The 26,035-nt window shown below is 34.4% G+C and overlaps 1 protein-coding gene across 5 annotated transcripts in view; it reads left to right on the forward strand.

Moving 5' to 3' along the window:
- The window catches only part of RIC1 (RIC1 homolog, RAB6A GEF complex partner 1), a 147,307-nt gene that overhangs the window by 45,340 nt on the left and 75,932 nt on the right, over positions 1-26,035 (forward strand). For 4 of the 5 annotated variants that reach the window (XM_021927837.1, XM_009188802.1, XM_003911730.3 and 1 more), the window contains exon 3: positions 19,093-19,172. The exons of the other annotated variant lie outside the window; for it this stretch is intronic. In XM_021927837.1, coding sequence (XP_021783529.1) covers positions 19,093-19,172 — 80 coding nt within the window. The remainder of the gene's footprint in view (positions 1-19,092; positions 19,173-26,035) is intronic. 5 annotated transcript variants of the gene reach the window in all.

The raw sequence follows: 26,035 nt of genomic DNA on the forward strand, positions 1-26,035 counted from the left end.
GAGAAACAAACATGTCCTTCTTCACATGGTGGCAGGAGAGAAGTGCTGAGCAAAGAGAGAAAAGCTGCTTATTAAAATACCATCAGATCTCGTAATAACTCACTCGTTATCATGAGAACACCATGAGGGTACCACCCCTGTGATTCAATTACTTCCTACGAGATCCCTCCCACGACACATGGGGATTATGGGAACTACATTTCAGGATGAGATTTGGGTGGGGACACAGCCAAACCGTATCATTGAGGAACGCTTATATTTGATAAGCTGCTTCTCTGTTAATGTTTTCAATTCTGTCTTTTAGTTTCAGCAGTTTGATTCTAGTGTGTCTCAGTGTGGGTCTCTGAGTTTATCCTTTTTGGAGTTTCTTGAATTCCTTGGATTTTTGTGTATACATGAACTTCATTAAGGCTCCTGGCATATTCAACCATTTCTCTTTCCTCCATACTTCTATTCCTATATTATGTATGTTGGTGTGATTGATGGTGCTGCACAGGTCCCCCAGACTCTGTTTATTTTTCTTTATTCTTTCTTCTTTTCGCTCCTTAGATTGCATAATTTCGAATATCTTATTTTCAAGTACATTTATCTTTTCTTCTGTCTGCTCAAATTTGCTGTTGAATTCCTGTAGTGAATTTTTCATTTTAGTTACTATACTTTTTATCTTCAGAATTTTTTCAGTTCCTTTAAAAAGTTTTTCCCTTTTATTAATATTCTCATTTTGTTTAGACATTGTTTTCTTGATTTTCTTTAGTTTTTTTGCCCATGGTCTCCTTTAGCTCATTGGACATATTTAAGACTGTTGATTTAATGTCTCAGATTAATAATTCAAATGTCCGGGCTTCCTTAGGGATGGTTTCTGCCGTATTTTTTATTTTCTATAACTGGGCCATACTTTTCTGTTTCTTTTTATGTGCTGTAATTTTTCATTGAGAACTGGACTGAGTATTATGTTGTGGTGACTTTGGAAATCTAATTCTCCTAGCCCTCAGAGATTGCTGGGTTTTGCTCCTTGATTACTGAAGAGTTCCTTTTATGATTTTTTGGAACTATTTTTGCACAGTATATATTTCTTCTGATGAGTGGTCTCTGAAGTTTCTCTTCTGTTTTCTCTGTTATCAGCTAATCATGTAATATTTCCTTATCCTACTCCCAGGAGTTGGGTACAAAATAGGTCCTATCTCTAAAGTTCCCTCTTGGCCCAGAATCCTTTTTATCTCCTGGGTGTGCCATACCCCCAGTGATCAAAAGCGGAAATTAGAACCCACAACACCAGCTTTTGGAGCACAGAGCCCTTATTGACCCCCCTTACTCCCACAAGCCACACCAGATACCCTTGTGTGACATCCGCAGCTGCCTGCCACAGAGTTGGTGGATGAGGTGGGTGACAGCTGTTACCATAGGAAAACTGAAATTGTTTGAAATTTGCCAACAGCTTCATCAAGCTGTCTCCTGGAGGCTGCAGGCGTTCTACCAGATCCAGGCTTCCACAATAGTAGCTTCAGGTAATTCCTGCTAATTAAGTTGTAGTTTTGGTGGATAGATGGATTCCTGGAGCTTCCTCTTCTACCACCTTTTCTGATGTCATTCTCCACTCTTGTTAAGTTTAGAAGTGTGTGTTGTAAATCATAGTTGAAACTTAACAATTGAATGAGAGGGCTATAAGAGGAAAATGCTCTCTAAATTATGTGCAGTTGATGGCAAAGAAGTGGTGGTGTTTGTTTTAAAACAGTGTAGGGAATACTTTTCCTTCTGGTTTCACTGAAATTCTAGCAAGGTAATTTTTTTAAGTTGCATTTTATTTATTTTTTCTTCCTGGCTCTTTTGGACAATCACCAGGCTTATTTTGATATACAAATTCAAATTCCTATGTGCAGTGGCAGTAAGTTATGACTGCCAATTTTAGAAATAAAGTTCTAACCATGTAACTCCATTCTGATATAGGGAACGTTGCAAACTTAAAGTGTCTTAAAGTTTAGGTTATTAATAATTTTATGTGTAAGCCCCCTCTCTGCACTGTTGATATTTTTAGGTCTCTAGGACATATATATATGTATATTTCATGTGTGTGGTGTAGTGTGTGTGTTTGTGTTTGTGTGTGTGGTATGTAGGTGTTGTAGGTGTGTGTATAGAAAAGGAATAGCTTGTGAGACTGCAATGTAGTTATGTAAAGAATGTTAATTTGAAATAAAATCAGAATTAAGTTTTCTTTCAAGTTTACCTTCTGGCTTTATAATGCTATTAGCTTGAATATTCAATTAAAGAAGTGTAGAACTCAGCTAAAGTGAGTTACACTGGAGAAACATGAATTTCTTTTAAACAAAAGGTAACATCTTAAGATCAATACTATTACTAACAATTGGTAACATGTATGTATGTATGTACTTATTTATTTATTCATTTTTGAGACGGAGTCTTGCTTTGTTGCCTAGGCTGGGGTGCAGTGATGCAATCTTGGCTCACTGCAATCTCCGCCTCCCAGGTTCAAGTGATTCTCCTGCCTCAGCCTCCTGAGTAGCTGAGATTACAGGCGTATGCCACCATATTCAGCTAATTTTTTGTATTTTTAGTAGAGACAGGGTTTCACCATGTTGGTTAGGCTGATCTTGCACTCCTGACCTCAAATGAGCCGCATGCCTCAGTATCCCAAAATGTAAATGTATTTATTTACATAAAGGAAAATTATAAACTGGATTACATATGAAGTATTAGTATTAAATATTTGTTTATCACAAGTTTTGTGGGTTTAAAAAGTATTAAAATACATTTATTCTCTCACTTTTTCAACATTTATAGAGCTTCTGTACATTCCAGATAGTATGTAATCAATGAGGATGTAGTTTGAGAAAAAAAGGTTGTCTGGAACCATGCAGTGTGATTTCCATTTTCTTTAAGAATGTCTTTGGTTTGCCATTTTTTTTTGAAGGGTGTTTTTGCTACATGTAGATATTCATGTTTGCATCAATTTTCAACATTGATGAAGTCTCTGTTGTATATTGAGCTTTGGGGTCCCTATTCTTTTCCTGGGAGTTTGTTAAGCAGTAAGTATGAAGTTGCAAGAAAGAATTTACGTGAACTGTATGAATTTCATTTTTGCTTCCCCTAAAGATATCTTTAATTTGCATTAATTTCTGAAGGATATTTTCAAGAGGTGTAGAATTCTGGATTGGTAGTTATTTAAGTTAAAGATTTGATTTCATTGTTTCCTGCCATTTTTCATTGTTATTGAGAAGTCAGTGAATGGTCTTATTGTTGGCCTTTTCAAAGTAATGCAACCTTTTTTGTTTCTTTCTTTGAGACAGAGTATTACTGTGTTGCCCAGTCTCTTTGTTTGAGACAGTCTTGCTCTGTTGCCCAGGCTGGAGTGCAGTGGCACAATCTCAGCTCACTGCAATGTCCACCTCCTGGGTTCAAGCGATTCCCCTGCCTCAGCCTCCTGAGTAGCTGGGATTACAGGTGTGAGCCACCAGGCCCAGCTAATTTTTTTTTTAATTTTTAGTAGAGACAGGTTTTGCCTTTTTGGCCAGGCTGGTCCTGAAGTCCTGGCCTCAAATGATCCTCCTGTGTTGGCCTCCCAAAGTCCTGGGATTACAGGTGTGAGTTACTGTGCCCAGCCACCTTTTTTTTTTTTTTTTTTTTACTGCTTTTAAGATTTTCTCTTTGTCTTTGGTTTTCAGAATTTAGCTATGATATACTAAGGTGTGATTTCCTTTATGCTTATCTGTTTGCTGTTCTCTAGTCTTGAATCTGAAAATTCTCAACTATTACCTCTATACTGCTTCTGTCCCATTCTGTTTTCTAATGGGACATCGATTTAAACTTTTGTATATATCTTACATCTCTCATCCTTTTTTTGTTGTTATTGTTGCCCACTCTCCCTTTATTTTTTCTGTGCTTTGTCATGGCTATTTTCTATTGCTGTGTCTCTCAAGTCACTAATACATGTCATCTGCTATATCCAGTCTGACTCCATTAAGATAGTAAATTGAGGTTTCATGTGTTTTAATTTTAGAATATCCACTTGCTTCTTTTTATTGAGTCTGAATATCTGGTGAAAAATGTCAATCCTCTCATCTTTTTTTTTTTTTTCATTTTTATTGAACATAATAGTTGTGATTATTTTAAAGTTATTTAAGATCATTTGTTCTTTCTTTTGGTTATTGGTCTTCTGATTTTGCTTTTTCATGTCTGGCAATTTTATTCTAGACATAGTGTACCAAAGAATTACAGAGAATTGCGGTAGCTATCTTTAGAGACTCCTGTTCATTATTTGGATTAGGGGCTGATTATTTCTGTCTTGTCATGGATTGAATTTGATTTGAATTGGTTTGAAAGTTTGGTAAGACTCAGTTTAACTCTAGTTTATTCTGAGAGATTTGGTTTTGTCTTTTAAAGCTTTTTTTTTTTTTTTTTGAAGTTGTTTTTGGTTTTTGGGGAACAGATGGTGTTTGGTTACACACATAAGCCCTTTAGTGGTGATTTCTGAGATTTTGGTGCAGTTCCATCTAGGTTGCTGTGAATGCCATTATTTTGCTCCTTGTTATGACTGAGTAGTATTCAATGGTGTATATGTATACCACATTTTCTTTATCCACTTGTTGACTGATGGGCATTTGATTGTCATCTTGCCCATATGACATCAAAATTCAGCAGATGTCTTGAGGGTAAAATTGGTGTTAAAGAAAAAATTATCCAATAATACTTGTTGAAACACAGTAAGGAAAACTTTTTTTGGGACCATTGCATACAGGGAACACTGCAGTGGGTTCTTGCAGTGGGAAAGAGAGATTGAACTCAACTCTTCAGCATGGGCAAGTGGGAATTTATAGCCAAGAAGCAGTGTGGGAGTCAGTGGATAGAAAATTACTAAGAGGAAACATCAGGGATAATGGGGATTCTGGCTAAAACAACAGGATTCTTGCTGAAGACAGACGAGAGTGATCAGACATCACTTAGGGGAGATTGGAGAGTATGGGGGTCTTGCTAAACTGGATTTTACAAGGAAAAGCACAGATAGACCTAGGAGAAGAAGGTTCAGGAGCCTGACTAAAGTTTGACTAAGCACAGAATCTTTGTCACTGGCTATGTGTTTGAGGCACATCAGGTCTCCAATTAGTATGGATGCCTGTGCATCTCAGAAATGCCGGAAATTTTACTTTGCCTTTCTGAAGTTTGCTTTCGAGCCCTTGAGCCCCGTCTGCAGCTTCTAAGTTCAGCAGATGTCTTGTGGGAAAAATTGACTGTGGAGTTGAGGCATTTCAAGTCTGATTATTTCTTCAACCCTATGTAACTGCCAAGAGCTTTGCTGATTTTTCTTAGCTCCAGCAGGCCTCTGCCTGAACTAAGTCTGCTGCTTTCTTAGCCTGTGCCCAGAATTGGTGAATGTTCTTAGAGGAAAAAAAAATCAGCTTACCTCTGAACAGTCTTCCTACTATGAATTTTAATCCATCTAGGCCTTATTGATTCCATAGCTTGCCTGATGCCTTTAAAAATATAATTTTTAATGTTTTCTGCCTTTTTCTAGCTGTTGGGAGAGTTGGTCTGCCATGACCTACTTACTGTTTACTACTGTGCAGTAGAGTTCTTAACCATGTAATATAAAATTGTCTTAATACTCCTTTTATGATTTTTTGAGTCTAATTTCATTTTTATATATAAAATCCTAAGCATTATATAAAGATGGAATGAACCCAGATATATCCATTAAAACTATTGTAACTGCCCAACAGTTTCATTTTGCCTGCTGCCTGGATACAGTTGATTTACCAAGACAGAGGAATTGCAGTAGAGAAAGTTTAATTCATGAAGAGCTGGCTGAACAGAAGTGCCAGAGTTTTATTACTGAAATCAGTCTTCCCCAAAATTTGGAGGCTAGGGTTTTTCAAGGATAGTTTGGTGGGGCAGGGAATGGGTGCTGCTGATTGGTTAGGGAGGCAATCATAGGTGTGGAAAGTGGTCTTCATGTTGAGTCCGCTTCTGAATAGGACTACAGGACCAGGACCAGTTGGTGGGTCCACGTGGAGCCCTCAGCCATCGGAAATGCAAAATCCTGAAGAGATAGCTGTAAAGGCCAATCTTAGCTTCTACAATAGTGATGTTACCTGCAGGAGTAATTGGGGAAGTTGCAAATCTTGTGACCTCTGGAGTAAGGGCCGGTAATTGTTTACATTTACACTGTAGCAGAATTCAGGCTCCTCTCATCCTCCTAAATGTCTTGCTAAACATGATATAAAAATATCAGTGACCTTTCTAAACTGTTACCAAATAACTAATGGCTTTCTGTCTATATTATTTTATTTATTTATTTTATTATTATTATTTTATATATATATATATATATATATATTTTTTTTTTTTTTTTTTTTTTTTTTTTTTTTTTTTTTTGAGACGGCATCTTGCTCTGTCGCCCAGACTGGAGTGGAGTGGCGCAATCTTGGCTCACTACAACCTTAGCCTCCCAGGTTCAAGCAGTTCTCCCTGCCTTACCCTCCCAAGTAGTTGGGATTACAGGTCCTCACCACCAGGCCCGACTAATTTTTGTATTCTTAGTAGCGACAGGGTTTTGCCATGTTGGCCAGTCTGGTCTCTAACTCCTGACCTCAGGCGACCTGCCCACCTCAGCCTCCCGAAATCCTGGGATTACGATCATGAGTCACTGCACCCAGCCTGTATTACTTTACATCATAATGAAAGAAATGAAAATAAAGAACCTGTTTTGCAGGCAGAGGCTAAAAACAAAAACTTTGAACAACTGGTAGAAATGGTTTAAGTTAATTTCTAAATTCGAGAAGATAGAAGGACTAACCTCCAACCTGATCTTCTCCTCTCAGCAGTATAGTAAACATGAGCGTAAAGTCAGAATCATCAAGATATCAAGTTCTTTAGGGACAGAATAGGTGCTGAAGGACCAGGCAAAGGGAAAGGTTTGCTTTGCCACTCCTTAAGGCACTGAGCCAGGATCTGAGATTTCAGAGTTCTCTAAGTGAGCTTAAAAAAGTGGAATCTTGTGGTTTTGCTTCAGAAGAAGGATGAATGTGTCTGCTTCTGGAAATGGACATTAGCAGGGCTTCCCATAAAACTCTGTTGACTGCTGCAAGTTTAGAATAGAGGTTGCACTGGTGAACTCAGTTGCTGCCACACCTCATGGTCTGAGGAAGCTGGCCCTTCCAGTCAGAGACAGTGCCTGAGAGGAGACAGCTGAAGCCTCAGCTCAGCAGTGTGTGAGCTTGTCTGCCTCTGCAAACTGTCATTTTATCCAGCATCTGTAGGTTTGCCTTGCCAGATACCACATCAAAGCCTAACCTCTACAGGTGGCTAATGGAACACAGCAAAAAAAAAAATCACTAAGGGAGCTCATTAACTTTACGATGTAAGACCAAACTAAACAAGTAAAATATGTGGCTCCTACTGATGAGCCACAGGGATGAGACAGAAGAATGTAGTAAATTAAGAAGAAAATTATTAAGAACTTTCAGAAAATGTAATTAGAACATACTCAGAATATTTCAGAGCTAAAAATTTCCTAAGAGAAAAATTCAACAGATGAACTGATAAATAACCCCTTGTGAGAGCTGAATCTTTTGTTCCAGAAGATCAAAGAGAAATAATTTCATAATGTAAGACACATAGAAATAAAATTATTTTTGAAAAGATAAGCGACCTGCAGGAACAAATTCAAGAGGTTTGTGAATGAGTGTTATAGAAAGAAAAAAAAAGAAAGAAAACAAGACAGAACAAGTGTTAGTTTAGGAAATAATAGAAGAAACTTCCCTAGTTTAGAAACACTTGAGGTTGTCAGATTGAAAAGGCTGAGACTTAGATACATTTGATTGCGGGTGGGGCTGTGTGGAAAAAGTTTAATGAAAAAACATACATATCTAGAGATAATGTACAGAAATAACTGAATTTCAGTCATGAGAAAAATCATTCAGAGAAAAGAGAAAGAGAATCACATTAACAATAGACTTCTCACCACTAACCCTAGAAACTTAAAGGAACATTAGAACAATATCTCATAGCCACGAAAAAAGAATCTCTAACAATCCTGTACCTAGATAGGATGTCCTTTATCTCGGTTAAGTAATGGTATGTTCAGTTAGTTTATTTCATTTAATATGGGAATGCCTTGGTATTGGAGCTACAGTGAACAGGACAAGCAAGTGGACATGTAACTAATTCCTAGGTTAGTGAGAGATAGATGATAAACAAGTCTAAACAAGAAAATGAAACGTGATGACCATACCATCCATGTTAGGTGTTTGCAATGCTTAGGGACAATTATTATCTGTATTAATATTCATATTAATACTAATAAAAACTTCCTACGGAAGACCATCCTATTGATAAATGGACAAACAAGGCAACTTGCAGAAGAAAGAAGTATGAAGCGCCAATAAAAATGAAAAGATAAGCATCACTAGCAAGGAAACAAATGGAAATTAAAATAAGACCGTTTTTCGCCAATCTAATGCAGGCATAAACAGGAATTCTAAGAACAATTAGAGTGATACTGGGAATTAATATAATTTTTTTGATAAATTTGGCAATACTTATTGAAACGAATGTGCATATATGTACACTTTGACTTGGCAATCCTACCTAAAGGAAAGTACCCCACAAAATATATATGCACCAAAACATAAGGAGATATATATATACACACACATAAGGAGAGAGAGATATATATGTATATAAAAATGTTTGTTACAGCATCGTCTGTAGTTGCCAAAGGTCCATCAAGAAAAGAATAGCAAAGTAAATATGAAATTTCCATACTTTGGAATATCACACAAATACTAAAAATAATAATAAGTGTATCTATGAATGTGGAAGAACAATCAGAAAACTCTAAGTGAAAAAAAAAATCAAATGGCATGGTAATGTGTAAATTAAGATTCCAATTTTGTGTGAAAATAATAAAAGTTCCTGTATTTATCAATTTAAAAATTTACTCATTTCTGAGTTAGAATCCAATGCAGACATTTAAAATCAAATTACAGAAGAATGTCAAGTTTATACATTTGTGATAAAATACCATAAAAGCAGATTATAAAACTGTGTGATAGCTTTATATGAGGAAAAAATTATATTTTAGATAACCCTCTACTTAAGAAACTAACAGATTTATCAACTGCTCATCAACCAGTTACATTAGCAGTCATTTACAGTATCATCAGTTTGGATTTAAAAACAGACAGACTTCAGTAGAAGTCTAATATGCTATAAAATATGAGAGTTTCTGCAAATGTCCCTGGAAAAGACATAAGGACTACATAAAAATTAATAATGATTATCTGTGAATAGTGAAACTATTGGCAGTTTATTTTTGTTACTTTCTGTGTTTCTCGGGTTTTTTTCATTGAACATGGAGAAATTTGTCATTCATAACAAAAAACATTTAACAAAAATTCATTTATGATCCTATATGAATTTTAAAATTCATATAAGCTAAAATGTTAATTCATGTTTTAAATAACCCAAGTAAGGATGAATTAAGTCAATAGAAGCAGGTCAGCATTTACTCAATATATTTAATACAAGCCAGATTACTATGACTAATATTATATTTATCTTAACATCTCCACAAAGTTCTAGAAATAAGACAGTGGTGAAAGGATAATAAAAACTTAGGACCCCAATTCACCACGCCAAAAGGGAAAAAATAAGCTGAAAGCCCAGTCACGTAAGAAACTGCCTTTCCTTTTGTTCCTAAGCTGATAACTACAGATAAAAGGTTAGGTTAGCTACTCCACAAGTAACTACTTATGTTCACCTTATCTTATTTAAAGTGCCTGTTTAATGATGCCAGATGAATACATAATTGACTATTCCTCTACTTGCTCTTTTCTTGTGGAACTTGTGGATTACCATACCCTCCTTCTCTCCCCTACAGCCCACTTTTCTCCTTTAAATATTGACACCCTCAAATTCATCTTTGGAGAAAGGCACAGATCACAGACTGTCACTGTGATTCTGTATTTTTTTCTTCCGAGCATATCCTTAACCTTGGCAAAATAAACTTCTAAATTGATTGAGACCTGTCTCAGATACTTTTTGGTTTACAACTATGTTAAAGTTTCGGTGCCACAAAAGAAATGGCACTCAAATATAAAATTTTCTTTTTAATTCTCAGCAAGGCAATGTAGAAGGGTGCCCCCTTACAGATGGAGCAATGGTGAGCCCACACTTGGACAAGGGAGGGGAAGGGATTCTTATCCCTGACGCACGTGGCCCCTGCTGCCGTGTTGTTCCCCTGTTGGCTAGGGTTGGACCACACAAGCTAAACTAATTCCAGTTGGCTAATTTAAAGAGAGTAACGGGGTGAGTGATTTGGCGGGAAAAATGGTTATGGCAGAGCAGGAAATCAGAATGAGTCAGGGTGGAGAATGAGCAGGTAATCGGAATGAATCAGGATGGAATGAGTCAGGGTGGAGCAGGTAATTGAAAAAGATTGCCTTATGAGGAAGTTAAGTTTAAAAGTAGAAGGCAAAGAAATTGAACATACTGACATATTGATTCTTTGAAGAGAAAATTAGAACTCATATCTAACAACTATAAGTAATAAATAAGTGAAATAAAAATTGGATTTTCAGTAGCCAAAAATATTAAATTATTTTGTTACTCTTGTATGTACTTTATTTCTTCAACTTAAGGCAAGTATAATTTCTTCTAACTTCTTTGTTGTCTTAATATTAGAGTAATATAAAAGGTAGTCACTTAATAAATTAATGTGAAATTATTTCTGATATAAAAATGAAGCTATCAGACTGTTCCCTCTTTACTGTCTGTGAGAATTTTAGGGGGGAAAACTGCATACAAAATGGCCTACAAATAAGATGGAGCAATCAGATGTAAAAACTAGTGTACCAGTTGCTTGAACTTTCACTGAACTCTTCTTTGAAAGATGAGGAAGAGTTTTAATTATATACTGAATATAAAAATTATCCTATTCATAATTTGCATACAGCACATTTGTAGTCAGTGGTAATTTATTGATCTTGAAACCACCTTTGCAAAAATAACAATGAGAAAATTATAACAGTAAAAGAAATCTAATCTAACTAACCCCCATCTTGCCTTTAACCTCCCAACTGCCCTTAGTCGTTCCTGGGCCTGGGCCATGCCAACTTTAGGAGAAATTTATAGTTTAAATGATAATGGCCCTTCCTCAAAACTAAACCACCTTTGTAAAGCTAATGAAAGACGAGGTCTTGCTGTGTTGCCCAGACTGGTCTCAATCTCCTGGGCTTAAGCGATATGCCCACCTCAGACTCCCAAAGTGCCGGGATGACAGGTGTGAGCCACTGCACCTGGCCTGGATAAGCGAACTTCCTAGGTAACCAAAGATTTATTGCATTCTGAAACTTTACTAATTGAATGATTCTTTTCCTCAAATATACCGTATAGTTTTTTATCCTTGTATGAAATATATTGAATATGAATTAACTATGTACTTGAAGGTTAAATTTTATAATTATAGTAGTAAATTTTGGGAGGTGTCTGTGTTCTAGGCACTATTATAAGTGCTTTACATGTATTAAAATTAATTTATTATTCATAACAGTCCTCTCAAGATGGATACTTTTATATTCCCATCATACAGTTGAGCAAACTAGGGTACAGAGAGATTGAGTAACCTGCTCAAGAATACATGGCTAATAATGAAATGTTAGTAATATTTTAAAAGCTCTATTTCTGCATCATTAATAGAGCCATAGCCTTCTCCTTATCAATTTGTATCTTAAAAAGAAATCTCACTGACATTTTTTTAATGGGATGTGAAGAAAAAAATTGCTTTACTGTTTTAACTATCTCATCTCTCTCAAAACCAACGACTGATCTGCTTTCTATCACTGCCAGTTACTTTGTGTTTTCTGGTTTTATATAAATTAAGTCATACAATATATACTTATTTTTTCTAGTTTCTCTCAGCATATTTTGAGATTCATCCATTTTGTTGTGAATCAGTAATTCATTGTGAGTATTAGTTTATTTTACGGATTTCTCACAGTTGGTTTATCCATTCATCTGTTGATGGACAGTTTGAGTTGTTTCCAGTTTGGGGCTGTAACAAACAAAACTACATGAACATTGATGTACAGGTCTTTGTACGGATGCATATTTCCTTTTCTCTTGGGTAAATATCCATGCGTGGAACAGCTACATTATAAGGTAGAAGTATATTTGACTTTTAAAGGAAATGCCAAACTTTTTTCTGAAGTAGTTATACCATTTTACATTCCTACCAGCAGTGTATGAGAGTTTCTATTTTCCTCTATCTTTGCCAACATGTGATAGGGTATGCCTTTTTAATTTTAGCCATTCTGGTAGTGGTGTAGTGGTATCCCATTATAGTTTTAACTTGCATTTTTCTAATAACTAATGATGTTGAACATTTTTCTCATTTGTTTATTTGTTATTTGTGTGTCTTATTTGGTGTGTGTGTTCAAATCTTTTGCCCATTTTTTTAGATGGGTTCCTTGATTTTTTATTGAGTAAGTTCATCTTTTACATCTTGATATCTGTTCCAGTATAATTAATTGAAAAGGTTATCCCTTCTACACAGCATATCTTTTGCACCTTTGTCAAAAATAGTTGTGTATATATGTGTGGGTTTATTCCCATATTCTTTATTCTGTTCCATGATCTATTTGTATATATTTAACATCATTTTGATTACTCTAGATATATAATAATTTTTGAAATCACACAGTGTTAGATCTCCAACTTTGTTCATTTTCAAAGTTGCTTTTGCTATTGTAGGCCTTTGTATTTCCATATTAATTTTATGTTCATCTCATCAATTTATACAGAAATGTCTGCTGGGAGTTTGTTTGGGATTACATTGAATCTTTGGATCCATTTGGGGAGAGTTGCTGTCTTAGCAATATAAACAAGATGTATTTCTCCGTTTAAGTATTTTTACTTTCAGCAATGTTTTGTAGTTATCAGTGTACAGGTATTTCATCTCTTTTGCCAGATTTATCCCTAAGTATTTCACAACTTTAATGTTACTGATTTTTTTTTCATTTTCTAATTGTTCTTATTAGTATATAAAAATGCAGTTGATTTTTCTATATTCGTCTTGTGTCCAGCAGTCATACTAAACTCACTTATTGTAGTCAATTCCATTGGGATTCCTATGGAAATGACCATGTAAAAAACAGTTTTACTTTTTCTCCCCAATTTATATACCTTTTCTTTCTCTTGTCTGAATTTACTGATTAGACAGTGTTGAATATGATGAAGGCATTCAGTCTTTCATCATCAAGAATGATGTTCTAAATATTTCATAAATCTCTTTCATCAAGTTATGGAAGTTTCCCATTTCTTCCTAATTTACTGAGAATTTTTAATCAGGAATGGGTGTTGAATTTTGTCTAATGCTTTTAATGCAATGTATTGAGACTGTCATGGTTTTCCTTTTTTAGTTTGTTAATAAGGTAAATTACATTTGTTGAACTTTGTTAAACCAACCCTGCATTCTTGGATAAACCCCATTTGATTGTGATGTATTTTTTTAATAATGTTGAACTTAATTTGCTATAATTTTGTTTAGAATATGTTAATGAGGGATCTTGGCCTATAGTTATAATGTCTTTGTCTGGTTTTGTTGTGAGGGTAATGCTGACCTCATAAAATGAGATAGGAAGTGGTTCCTTCTCTTCGGTTTTCTGGAAGAGTTTGTATTGAACTGATATTATTTGTTTCTTAAAGAGTTGGTAGAATTTACCAGTGATGCTATCTCAGCCTAGAGTTTTCTTTGTGGAAAGGATTTGAATTGGAATTACAATTTCTTTAACAGACATTGGCTATTCTTTTCAGTGAACTTTGGTGGTTTGTGTTTATCAAGGAATTTGTCCATATCATCCAAGTTGTTAAAATTATTGTCATATTAATAATGTGACCTCATTTTTCTTTTAATACCTCTAGAATTTGTAGTGATGTCACCTCTTTGATTTCTGTTAGTGGTTCTTTTTTGCCTGATTGGTATGACCAGAAGTATGTCAGTTTTAGTGATCTTCTAAAACAATAACAAAAGAACCCCAGATTTTTATTCATTGATTTAATTTTTCTGTTTTCTATTTGATTGATTACCATTCTGAGCTCTGTTATTTGCTTGCTCCCACACCCCCCACTACTTGCTTTGGATGTCATTTACTATAGTGTAATTTGTTTCTAGTTTAAGCTTGTCATTGATTTGAGATTTTCCTTTTTTTCTAATATAAGTATCTTAAGGCTGTAAATTTCCTCTTTAGTGTTGCTTTAGCAGCATCCCACAAATTTTGGTATGATGTGTTTTTTAAATTTCCTTTTTTCTCCTTTGATTCATGGGTTATTTAGAAGTATGCAGTTTAGCTTCAAAATATTTGTGGGCTTTCCATAATTTTTTTTTATTTGTTTCTAGTTTTGTTCTGTTGGGATCAGGAAACATATATTATACACATTTTATTTTTATACATGGTATAAACCCCAGCATATACTGCTATTATTCTTGTTTTAAAGCCTGTTATCTTTTAAAGAAACTTAAGTGAAGCAAATGAAATTTGAATTTAATTATTTTTTTCTGACTCCTACCCCTGTCATTTGGGGACTCTGTTTATATGTATATTGGGCTACATTAAATTGTCCCTCAGTTCACTGATTCTGTTTCTGTTTTATTTTGGGGGTTTTTTGGTGTGTGTTTCATTACGGATAATTTTTGTTGCTGTGCTTTTATGATCAATGTCTAACCTGTCATTCATCCAGCCAATGCCTTTTTCATCTCAGATATTTTATTATTTCTGTTTCTAGAGTTTTGTTTGGGTTCTCTATATTGTCTAACCTTTGGAACATATGGAGTATAGTTCATATATGGAACATATGAAATATAGCAGAAGGTTTTAATGTCCTTTTGTGCTAATTTTAACATCTGATTGAGTTATGCATTGTTTTGATTAGTTGATTTTTCATTATGTCTCATGTTTGTCTTACTCTTCCTGGACTCTTCATCTTCTTCTCAACTCTGGAAGTCTGCCAGACTTTGTCTTAGTGCCCCTTCTAAGTGTGCTGACCCAGAAATTCTCACAAGGCAGTAAACTGGGTAAGAGTAGTAGGGTTCACTTCAGTTGTTTCTCATCTCTCAAGGATGACTGGCCTTCGTTGCTTGATGCCAATGTTTTGAAAACTATTTCATATATTTTGTCTGCTTTTTTTTGTTGTTGTTGTTGTTCTTGTTTCAGATGGGATTATAAATCAGCTTCAGCTTATTCCTTCTTAGTTGGTAGGAGAAGTCTGGCCTTTTTAAAAAACAAATTAGTACTCTGGTATAAAATAGTGTGTGGTTGTATTAGGAATAATTTTGATGAGTATTCACGTCAAAAGCTCCTCATCGCGTATATTTGAGAGTGATTTATAGCTTTCATCATTTCCATTTAAATATATTCATATCTATGTATGTATAAAGTCCAGAAGATTATACCAAAAATGTTTATTAGCTTGGGGGTGGTATGATATGGGGTCACTGATTTTAGGTATTTTTAAATTTTGAACATGTACAATAAATTGAAAACAGAAAATATCATTTGCAGGCCAGCATGAAGAATTTAAAGTGCTAGCCTCTTATTTCAGAGTTATTTGAAGCCTCACATGACAATATGTTGGGATAAAAGATACATCTTTAAATCATCAAATTCTTATCTCTTAAATTAATATGGTAATCTTCCTGATGCATCATTCAGGTTATTAGAGCCAGATGCATATGTCTGTCCTTTCTTTCATAATTTAAAAAGTATATCCTAACGGAGAAATGCATTATGGTTTGAATTCTGGGGTATCTGGTGAATGCATATGTGACAGAATAATTGGATAATTATAGAGGAAGGTATTGGAACTGCTGCTTCCAGGTAAAGCATTAATTAAACATACTACTTCATTTGCCTCATGACAGTAGGATTTCAGTTCTTACTGTTTACAGGGAATTATAATTTATGGCACATGCCATACATCAATCACAATTCTTAAAATATATTTAATTTTGGGAAAGAGGGCAAAACTTGGCAAGTGCCCAAAACAAAACACAAACATGCAATAATAATAACATCAACTATCACTACCTCCAGATTTCACATTCTTCTTTCTAAAATGTAGAATTAGCTGAGGTAGTTTGTATGGTTTTTCAAACCTACCATTATTAGATTTACAGGTGAAAAATTATACATTAAAATTTAATATCCATACCTGACTGAATTTCTGATGCATTTGTTAATGTCCTTTTAAATTCTTGTTTCTGGTTATTTCATTCTAAGTATATTTATAGAGACAAATCTGTTTTATCCTCTATTTAAGTAGTGATGTTCTTTTAATTTTTTTTCCTTTATCCATGTGTATCTATGATAACCTTATCCCTGTAGATCTATGACCCTAATTCATGGATATACAAAAGAAAGGGATAAGAAGACTTGTCATTTAAATTGCCTACAGAAATCTCTTTGTTTGACCCTTGTGATTAAAACTACATAATCCAGTAGTAGTGTGCCTTGGAGAAAGAAAAAAATAGATAGATAGATAGATAGATAGATAGATAGATAGATAGATAGATAGATAGATAGATTGATTTAAAATATGATAACAGGTAAAAGAACTCCAAATTACTTAGAAACATTCGTTTTGGTGGATTTGTGTGTGTGTGTACATGTTTAAAGAAGGTATTAGGATTGTTGCCTAGAGATTAAGCAATAGTTATATGCTTTATTTGCATTATTTTGGGGATGCGAAGAGAAGGCCCACTGTTAACACTGCATAATGACAGATTTAGTATAACAACATTAAGATACTACATTTTGGCCAGGTGCAATGGCTCATGGCTATAATCCTAGTACTTTAGGAGGCTGAATTAGGAAGATTGCTTGAGCCCAGTAGTTCAAGACCAACCTGAACAACATAGCAAGACCTCATCTCTAAAAATAATTTAAAAAATGAGCCAAGCTTAGTGGTGCACGTCTGTAGCCCCAGCTACGCAGAAGGCTGAGGCAGCAGAATCACTTGAGTCCAAAAGGTTGAGACTGCAGTGAGCCAAAATTGTACCACTTCACTTCAGCCTGGGCAATATAGACCCTGTCTCTGAAAAACAACAACAACAAAAATAAAGCTACTTTTAAAGGATAATCCATTTACTATCAAACACTTTTTAAATTGTTCAAAGGCTGGACTGTTTATAAAATGTCAAGAATAAATGTCTTAGGGATCTGGAAGTATATGGCATTTACTATTCCTACAAAGCCTTAGATATTTAGTAAAGAAGATTGATATATAGAATACCAAAATAGTAAATTGAGCCATTATTTGTCATTTCAGCTAGTGCACTGTTTATAAAATTTCTAAATGCTGGTGCAAAATGATGCATATTCTCCCTGACATTGTAGTCTTCTAAGCACTTGTTAAGATGCTGAGTATATTATTAACATTTGATACTCTGAAATGTTGAACTTTTGGCCCTGAGTAACTAATATTTCAGACAGCATTTTTAGGTTAATGTTATCCATCTTAAGCACTAGATCATATTATTTTACTTTTCTAGCTCATATAAGGTAATAGTAAAGTTTAAACATTTTGAATAGTCATTAACGTGTTTAGGGGCAGTATGTGTGAAACTTTTGTTGTGATTTGATTTGAAGCCATTTTCCTTTTGCTTCCATATTCTCCATATTGCAAGAACATAAAATTGCACATAAAGAATTAGAAAGATGATCTTATCTGAAGAATTTTCACCTTTTTTGTTTTGTATCTTAACGGTGTTGAAACTGTAGTTTCAAATACATGATAAAATAGTAAAGTTAATAGTCAAAAAGAAAGCAAACCACCTGGCTTTGCTGAAGAAACTAAAGTATTTTCTTGGTCATTCCTTTGAAAAACAGGAAGCCAGAATTAGAAAAATTTGAAACCTTGGATAATTTCTTTGGTTTTCTTTGGTTCTACTTGGAGTACATGCCCATTTCCCTCTAAAATGATAGGAATTCAGTATTACTGTAAAGTAGTTTGGGCAAAACGCTGCCACTTTACTCTGTTATGCCTAAAAATGTTTGGCTAGAAACAGCTAATATTTTATACTTACGGAAATGTAAAAGGGTTGTTTGAACTTCACAAATGTATGTCATGACACAGATGTATGTCATGATCATGTAACAGTACTGTTTTTAATACAATTTTTTTTTTTTGAGACGGAGTCTTGCTCTGTGGCCCAGGCTGGAGTGCAGTGGTGCGATCTTGGCTCGCTGCAAGCTCCGCCTCCCAGGTTCACGGCATTCTCCTGCCTCAGCCTCCCGAGTAGCTGGGACTACAGGCGCCCGCCACCACGCCCGGCCAATTTTTTTTGTATTGTTTTAGTAGAGACAGGGTTTCACCATGTTCGCCACGATGGTCTCAATCTCCTGACCTCGTGATCCGCACTCCTCGGCCTCCCAAAGTGCTAGGATTACAGGCGTAAGCCACTGCGCCCAGCCTACAATTTGTTTTTAAAAAATATTTTGTTAACTTAGAAAAATGAACTAGCTGATATTCAAATTTTGGAAATTAAAAGTTTGCTCTGTTTTATGTCTGTATCTTGGGCTATATTTTGTAGTAAATCAGAGACCAAAAGATTGATTTTGAAATATATAAATATGCTGTTCTGAAGTTAATACTGTGTAAACTTTGAGTAAGCATTTTCTCTTAACGGTGTAATAAAGCCATAAGTGGCATTGTTGCTTTATAAACTTAGAATAATAATTTGCCATATTAGTGCAGAGTTCAAAAAGTACTATATATTTTGCAAAATAATGACTTACTCATTATTGAATAATACACTTATTTGAGAGTATTCGTGTCTAGAATATTTTATGAAGTACTGATTTCACTGACATATTTTGAAATATTTTCAAATCTGTAAAAACCCTTTTCAACATGGGTTATATTAAACAAGTGACTTTTATTTGCATAATTAGGCTATAATTCTCCAAGGGAGGGTACTGGAGAGTAAAATTTTTTTCAAAGTAAGAATTTATAAAATTAAAATTCAAGGTTACAGTTATATAAGCCTTACTCTTTAATTCATGATTAATAAAATTTCTCTTTCAGACGGCAAATGGATACATCTTGTTTTTTCATATTACATCTACAAGAGGGGACAAGTACCTTTATGAACCAGTGTATCCCAAGTAAGTTTGTTGCCTTTCATTCTTTTAATATGTGATTCACATGCTTTATGTTCAGAAAAACATTACAGTTTTGAGTTGTCTGTAGTGATTAGAATAAAACTAAGCCAGCATTTCCCAAATAGTGTTTCAAAAATTACCAGGTCTTTGAACTGTCATGTCTTGAATAAAGAATTCTTTAAGTCTAGGAATCTTGATGATAAACTATATCAAGACTATTTTCTTGGGCATTCAGAATTACTGTTAATATACTCCAGGTCTAGCATTTCTCAGTCCTTGTTAGGGAAGAGCTATGAGATGGTGAGAGGAAGAGTTGAAATGTTGGTAAGTTACAAGTACTTTTGCGTCTGCTTTTGTATATGCATAGAAAAAAGAACCCCAGACAGTTATTACCTCTTGGTTTAAATTTGGGAAAAACATGGACTTTTGCCCTTTACACTGTGTAGTTATGTATGTTTTTAATTTTTTTCCTTATAGCAGGCCTTAATTGTTGAAATAAAAGAACATAAAATTGTAAAGCATTCCATCTTTAAAAAAAAAAAAATCAAGCCATAAAGCCAGATAAAAATATAAGAGCATTTATCACATTTCTAGATGGTGGAAGACATCCAAAGTTTCATAGGTATGTAAGAAATTAAAGAGAAAGACAGATTTTATTGTGTGAAAAGTTTAAATTTTTGAATATTAACAGAAAAAAAAACATTAATAGCAAGTAACTTGGGAAAAATATTTGTGGTTAATAGGGCCAAGTCTTACTACTTTTATATAAAATAGATATATAGATTGCCAATAAGCACACAGAGATTCCAGTAGATAAATAGGGAAAAGTAGTCTCATAAAAGGAAATACTGTAACTAACAAACTCAAGAGAAAGTATTTAGACCCAGTAGTAACCCAAATAAAATAAATATTAAATATAACCATTTTTTCAACCCACACATTTTAATATATTAAAATAGTTTTTAAAAATTGTTACTCACTGCTATCTGAGGTATAATAAAAGTTGTGTTGCACACTTCTGATACACCAAGGTGTGATAATAGGGAGTTGATTAACAAGTTAACTGTGGTACATCCTTCTCTTATAGTGATATGTAGTCATTATGTCTCAGAAAACTTTATAAACTTAAGAACCTGACCATATTATAATGCCAAGTGAAGAAACAAGTCATGCAAAATTATATATGCAATATGACCACAACTATATAAAACAAAACAACGAAAGTCATCTGAAGACAAAATCTAGAGCAATACAATACAGATATTTATAGTAATTGCTCCTGAATGTAGAACTGTAGTGATTCTTCTGCTTTTCAACTCTTAAATTTTCAACTAGTTAGATTTTCTTGATGGTATAGCCACTTGTTTTTGTAACAAATATAGTGCTAACTGAGGTATTCAGTTTTGGAAATCTTTAAAGTACAGACATTTTTTTGATAATGGGATTCAATTTAATTTGGTTATTTTTCAATAAAAATAGTGCAAAGAGTTTTGACACATAAATATAGTGCAAAATGATAGGAACATCGTGATGTAGTTAGACATTTTAAATTCAGTTTTATGGGTAAAACTGAAAATAAATGAATTTTTTTCATTCTAAGGGATAATTTTGTGATTATTTTGAAGAACTGTTGTAATCAATGACTAAAATTAGATTTACTTGTGCATTTTGAACTATTATATTTGTTTTATTGCTTAATTTAGACATGTTCCTATAAATAAAAAGCAATAATCAGAAACAACAATTTAACTTCATTAATTTATGTTCCTGTGGGCATGGTAGAGAAATAACTTCTCATGAAACAGTGAAAATTCTATTTTCTTTATTTCAGTTCACTAATAGAATTACATGTTTATAGTGTTTTGGAATGGTATTTTGAGACCCACTTTTTGTGTTCCAGAAAAGTTTTAAGAATCATTTTGTTTCTTTTCTGATTCTGTAACTGCAAGAGACACCAGTTAACTAAGTAGTCCTGACAATGCATGATCTTTGCTGTGTTTGACTCTGTGTGTTAAGGCAGAGAACTAAATAAAAAACATACTCTCTTTCTTAATTTGGGCATTCTTTTCCTAAATTGAAAGTTTTAGGTTTCAATGACTGGCCTCAATAAAATGTGCATTGCTTTAGAGCAACTTGAATGATCGTTAAAGATACAGGCTTTGGTGTCAGATAACCTGGAATTAAATGTTTGCTGTGCCACTTTTCAGCTGTATGATTTCTTTCAAGTTATTTAATACCACCAAAATCTTTCCTCATCTGTAGAGTAGGATAACAGTAGTAATCATCTCATAAGATCATTCATATTTAATGCTTATGTAAGCACCTAGCTTATGGGATAATTAATAAAGGACAACTGTTATTATCAGTAATTTTTTTAACCAAGTATTTACTTCATTTCTAAGCTTTTAAGTAATTTTTTAAATATATATATATATATTTCTACTTGATATTTTACTTCTTTGCCAGAGTCTCAATTCTAGTAACTGCTACCTAAAATCTCTTATATGAAAATAGTTCTGCAGATTGAAGTCAGCCTGTTGTGTATTTGTGTGCTAGACTATTCTAGTTATGTTACTTTGGTCTAGTAAGTTTCTTGGTTTTTCTGCAGAACTCATTTGTACAATGGGAATAAAAATAACTTCTTTAATTGTTAAGAGGATTATGTGAATTCATATTCTTAAAACCTGAAAAATAGTGGTTATATAAGGTTTTGAGAAAAGTAAAGTTTGGTTTTGACAGTGGTATCTTCATTGTCATCTGTGCCGTTATAAACCCTTGTGTAGTTCGAGACACTATTCTAAGCACTTTTTAATACTTATTTAATCTCCGTGGCAACCCTATGAGGTAGTTAGGTATAACTATTATACAAATTGCTGCACAGAGAGGCAAAGTAACTCACCCATAGTCACACGCTAATAAGTTGCACAGCCAGGATTCAGACATAAGTGTTGCAGCTCTAAAGTCTGTGCTATTTAGTAATATACTGTCTCAACCCTGTTTATGCTCCATCCAGCTACTACTTTGGGGTTTATCTAGGAGTAGAGAATGGAAAAATAAAGGAGAAATGATCTGGAGTGGTTTCTAATAGTCCTGAAGAATAGAGGCAGTGTAATTACTGAGGCCAGTGGTTAATTGTCCTCTTCTCACTTACTGACAGAAATTCTATTGTCTCTTGTTTCTCTTCTCTAAATCTTATGAATTTATCACATGAGTTTTTCTAGAGTATCTTAACTTCCCTGTATTATGTGACAGCATCTTAGCCTCAGACTGCATATCCTTTTCCACAATGCTCCATCTGAGGACACAGGTCAGATGCGTCATGATCTTTCCTAGTTTCCGCCTCGTGTTGTTTCTAGCATCCTTCCTATAGCTGTTGGGAGTCAGTCTTCAACAATGGTGGCAGTCTTATTAAGTGACTCTGTACCTCAAAGATCATTTATTCTTTGATGAATGAATTTTCCATTTTAGAAATCTTAGATTCCATTGTATATTACAGTATCTCTTCATATTAGTTACACAGACCAGTGGGCCAGACTAGTTGAAGGTTGTCGGGACATTTTATTTTATGGCTTGGAAATTTTAGTGAAATTAATGAAGGAAACTTCCAGGGATAATTCAGAAATAATTTGTGTTTAGCTTTAAAATGTGTTCATATGCTTATGTTTAAATAGAAGTTTAGTAGATCTTTAAATTGCACATCATATTTAATTTCAGCATAATGAAAATAATTTAAACAAATATGTTATCATAATGTATACTCTGTTGAGAGCAGAGATTTACCCCCCTTCTTCCTGTCTTTTCACTGCTACTACTACCCTCTTTTTTGTTAGAGACTAGCATTATTGAGGCTGAGTTTCTTAAAAAAAAAAAAAAAAAAAAGTTTCTGTACTAAAATTCAGTACATTTAATTATTACATAGTAAAGATACTGATCTTTTTCACTGAAGAAAACAAAATCACTCCAAAATATAATCAAATCTCCTTCTCCTCTTCCCCCTCCACCCTCCCAACATAATTTCATCTGATGGTGATACTTCTTACCAGCTCATTACTAATGAATTAGTGCCAGCTGGAAAGGAAGAAGAGAAAAGCTACTTGAGGTTAGCAATTTTTAACTTCAACATAACTTGCCCCTTCTAAAATCCAGCTTCTTTGCAGAAGAAACCTACAGTAAAGGACAGAAGCATCTAAATCATAACAAATTTAGAGGTGACAAGAGATCTGAATTAGTTACAGACTCATGAAAGTTTCCCTCAACACATGTTTATTTCTTTTTGCTAATATGTTCTGAGTGTTCATTTTCTAGAGAGGAACTTTAGCCACTTTTTCCCTGTATTTCTAATAATAAACCTTGTTCTACATTCAGTTTATAAACTTGACGAAGTATGCTAGTGATCTTAATGTTTTTTGTTCTGCTTGAGCCTCTGAAAACATCCCATGTATAGTTTGATTTCAGTGTGTTTTTATTCTGTAAATGTACATGGGTGACCGTTCACTATTGAACTTTGCATATTACATGCATCCATTACTTCACATTATAGTTGCATGAGCACTTATTAATAGGATTGGTAACAGAGTTATTACATAAGTTCTGGACAGTGAAAACTACTCCCTTATTGGCCACACTTCCAAGGATGGCACCTGAGTCCAAAGAATGATAGGACTGGTAAAAAATCTGCCCAATTCAGAGAGCCCTGCACATTGTTTCTGTCAGACTGGAGGCTGTCTCAATGTGTGATAATGTAGATGATAAGCAGTTTTTGGTTTTTGGTATTTTGTTTTGGTTTGGTTTGGTTCTTTAAAAGAGTCTGGTGAAAGGGTACTACGTCTTTCAAAAAACGCTTCTGAAAATTATTTTCATCCATGTGTCTATCCATTTAAAAAGTATTGAATTTTGTCCGGCTCTACGCATTATTGTAGATACTAGAGATCTAACAGTGGAAAAAAACAACAAAACAAAAAGCCCTGCTGATAGAGCTTGTTATTCTTCTAGTAGAGAGTGATAAGTGAAATACATTATGAGTTAGGAGATTTTTCTCCACTCTATGGAGAAAAATAAAGCGGGGTAAGGGAATAGAGTGGGACATGACTTAAAACAGCAGTCAGTGTCTTCACTGAGAAGATGACATATAAAAGGATCTCAAAGATGATGAGGTAACAAAATATACATCCAGAGGAAGACCATTCTGGATTGGTGAGATTTAGCAGGTATGAAAATTCGTAAGAAGATACCGTGAATACATTTTAGGTCCTATAATAATTTATAGTTAGTAAGAAATGATGAATTTTTTATTAGCTGTAAAAATGAAAATGCAGTCTGATTTTTAGGTAACTGAATCGTGGGAAAGTCAAGAGCCCTTTTTTTTTCTTCCAGTAAATGGCACCACCATGTATTTGAGTTTATTCACTCTTCCTGCCCACTAACATCAATAGCCAGTCTCTATCTAGTCCAGTATATTCTACCTTGTGTGTCATTTCTTTTCCCTCCTCGTAATTCCCAATGACAGTAGTTTGGTTTAGGTCTTGTCACTTTTCTCCTGGATTATTATTATATCATTTTTTTTGAGACACAGTCTCGCTCTGTCGCCTGAGCTGGAGTGCAGTGGTGTGATCTTGGCTCCCTGCAACCTCTACCTTCCGGGTTCAAGCCATTCTCACATCTCAATCCTGAATAGCTGGGACTACAGGCATATACCATCGTGCCTAGCTAATTTTTATATTTTTACTAGAGACGGGGTTTCATCATGTTGGCCAGGATGGTCTTGAACTCCTGACCTCAAAGGATCTGCCTGCCTCGGCCTCCTAAACTGCTGGGATTACAGGCGTGAGCCACTGCACCAGGCCTATTATGTCTTCTTAATCTCAAATTCATGTCTAAGCCTCACTCACCCTCTACCAAGCCAAACATGCTATTGCTTTGCTAAACTTTATTACAGTTACCATCATCTTTTGTATAGTTGTATGAGGTAGAAAACCTTGAATTCTTTATTTCTTCTTCTGGATTGTTTCTTCATTTTCTGTATTTGTTCAATCATCAAATTTTATTGATTGATTATAGTTTTCCAGTGCCTCTGGAATTCATTTAACTCTATTTTACTCTCATTGGTCTTTTTAGGGGCCCTCATGTCCTCCTCCTTGTCTATTAAAAAAGCCTATTCCCTAACTCATTTCTCTTCCCCTAGTCTCTTTCGCCTACATAATGAAGTTTATCATTTGCATTGATAACATTTTCTTTTTTTTCCCCAAAACAAAGTCCAAGCTCTCTGGCCTGGCATTTAGAACCTACTTTCTCCATATCTTGAACACATCGAACCCACAATTCCTATTTAATGCCTTGGTTCCTTTGTTATTTGCTGTATTCAGTGTGACTCCCCTGCTATCTTTTTTTATGTAAGAAATTTATCTGACTTGGTTTTCAAGCTCAGGTCAGACATCTGTTGTACTCTATAAACCTTCTGCCCTCAACTCTCCTATATCCTTCCCTGTACCCAATAAATAACTGATCTGGCATGTGCGTTCCCATAGTACGTTTTAAAAATTTACACTAATTCTTGAATACCTTCTTATTTTAAAAAAAAAAAAAAATCCAACGAGAGATCTATAAAGATAAAAAGTAAAAAAAAGTGAACTTTGCTTTTTTAGATTCTAATCTCATTTCACTCTCCAGTTGTCATATCTCTTGAGTAAATAAATACCTAGGAATAGAATTGCTGGGCCATATCACATGTCTAGTAATTTTAGATTGGATGTTAAATATTGTATTACATTATCCATTGTCTGATTTTTGTCCTTTTCCTTTAAAGAATATTGAAGGTTGTTTTGGGTGGCAGTTAAGCTACTTGGAGATCTTACTGATCTTTTGAGGCT

The sequence above is a fragment of the Papio anubis genome, chromosome 13 (assembly GCF_008728515.1).
Source record: "Papio anubis isolate 15944 chromosome 13, Panubis1.0, whole genome shotgun sequence".
In the NCBI taxonomy this organism is placed as follows: domain Eukaryota; kingdom Metazoa; phylum Chordata; class Mammalia; order Primates; family Cercopithecidae; genus Papio; species Papio anubis.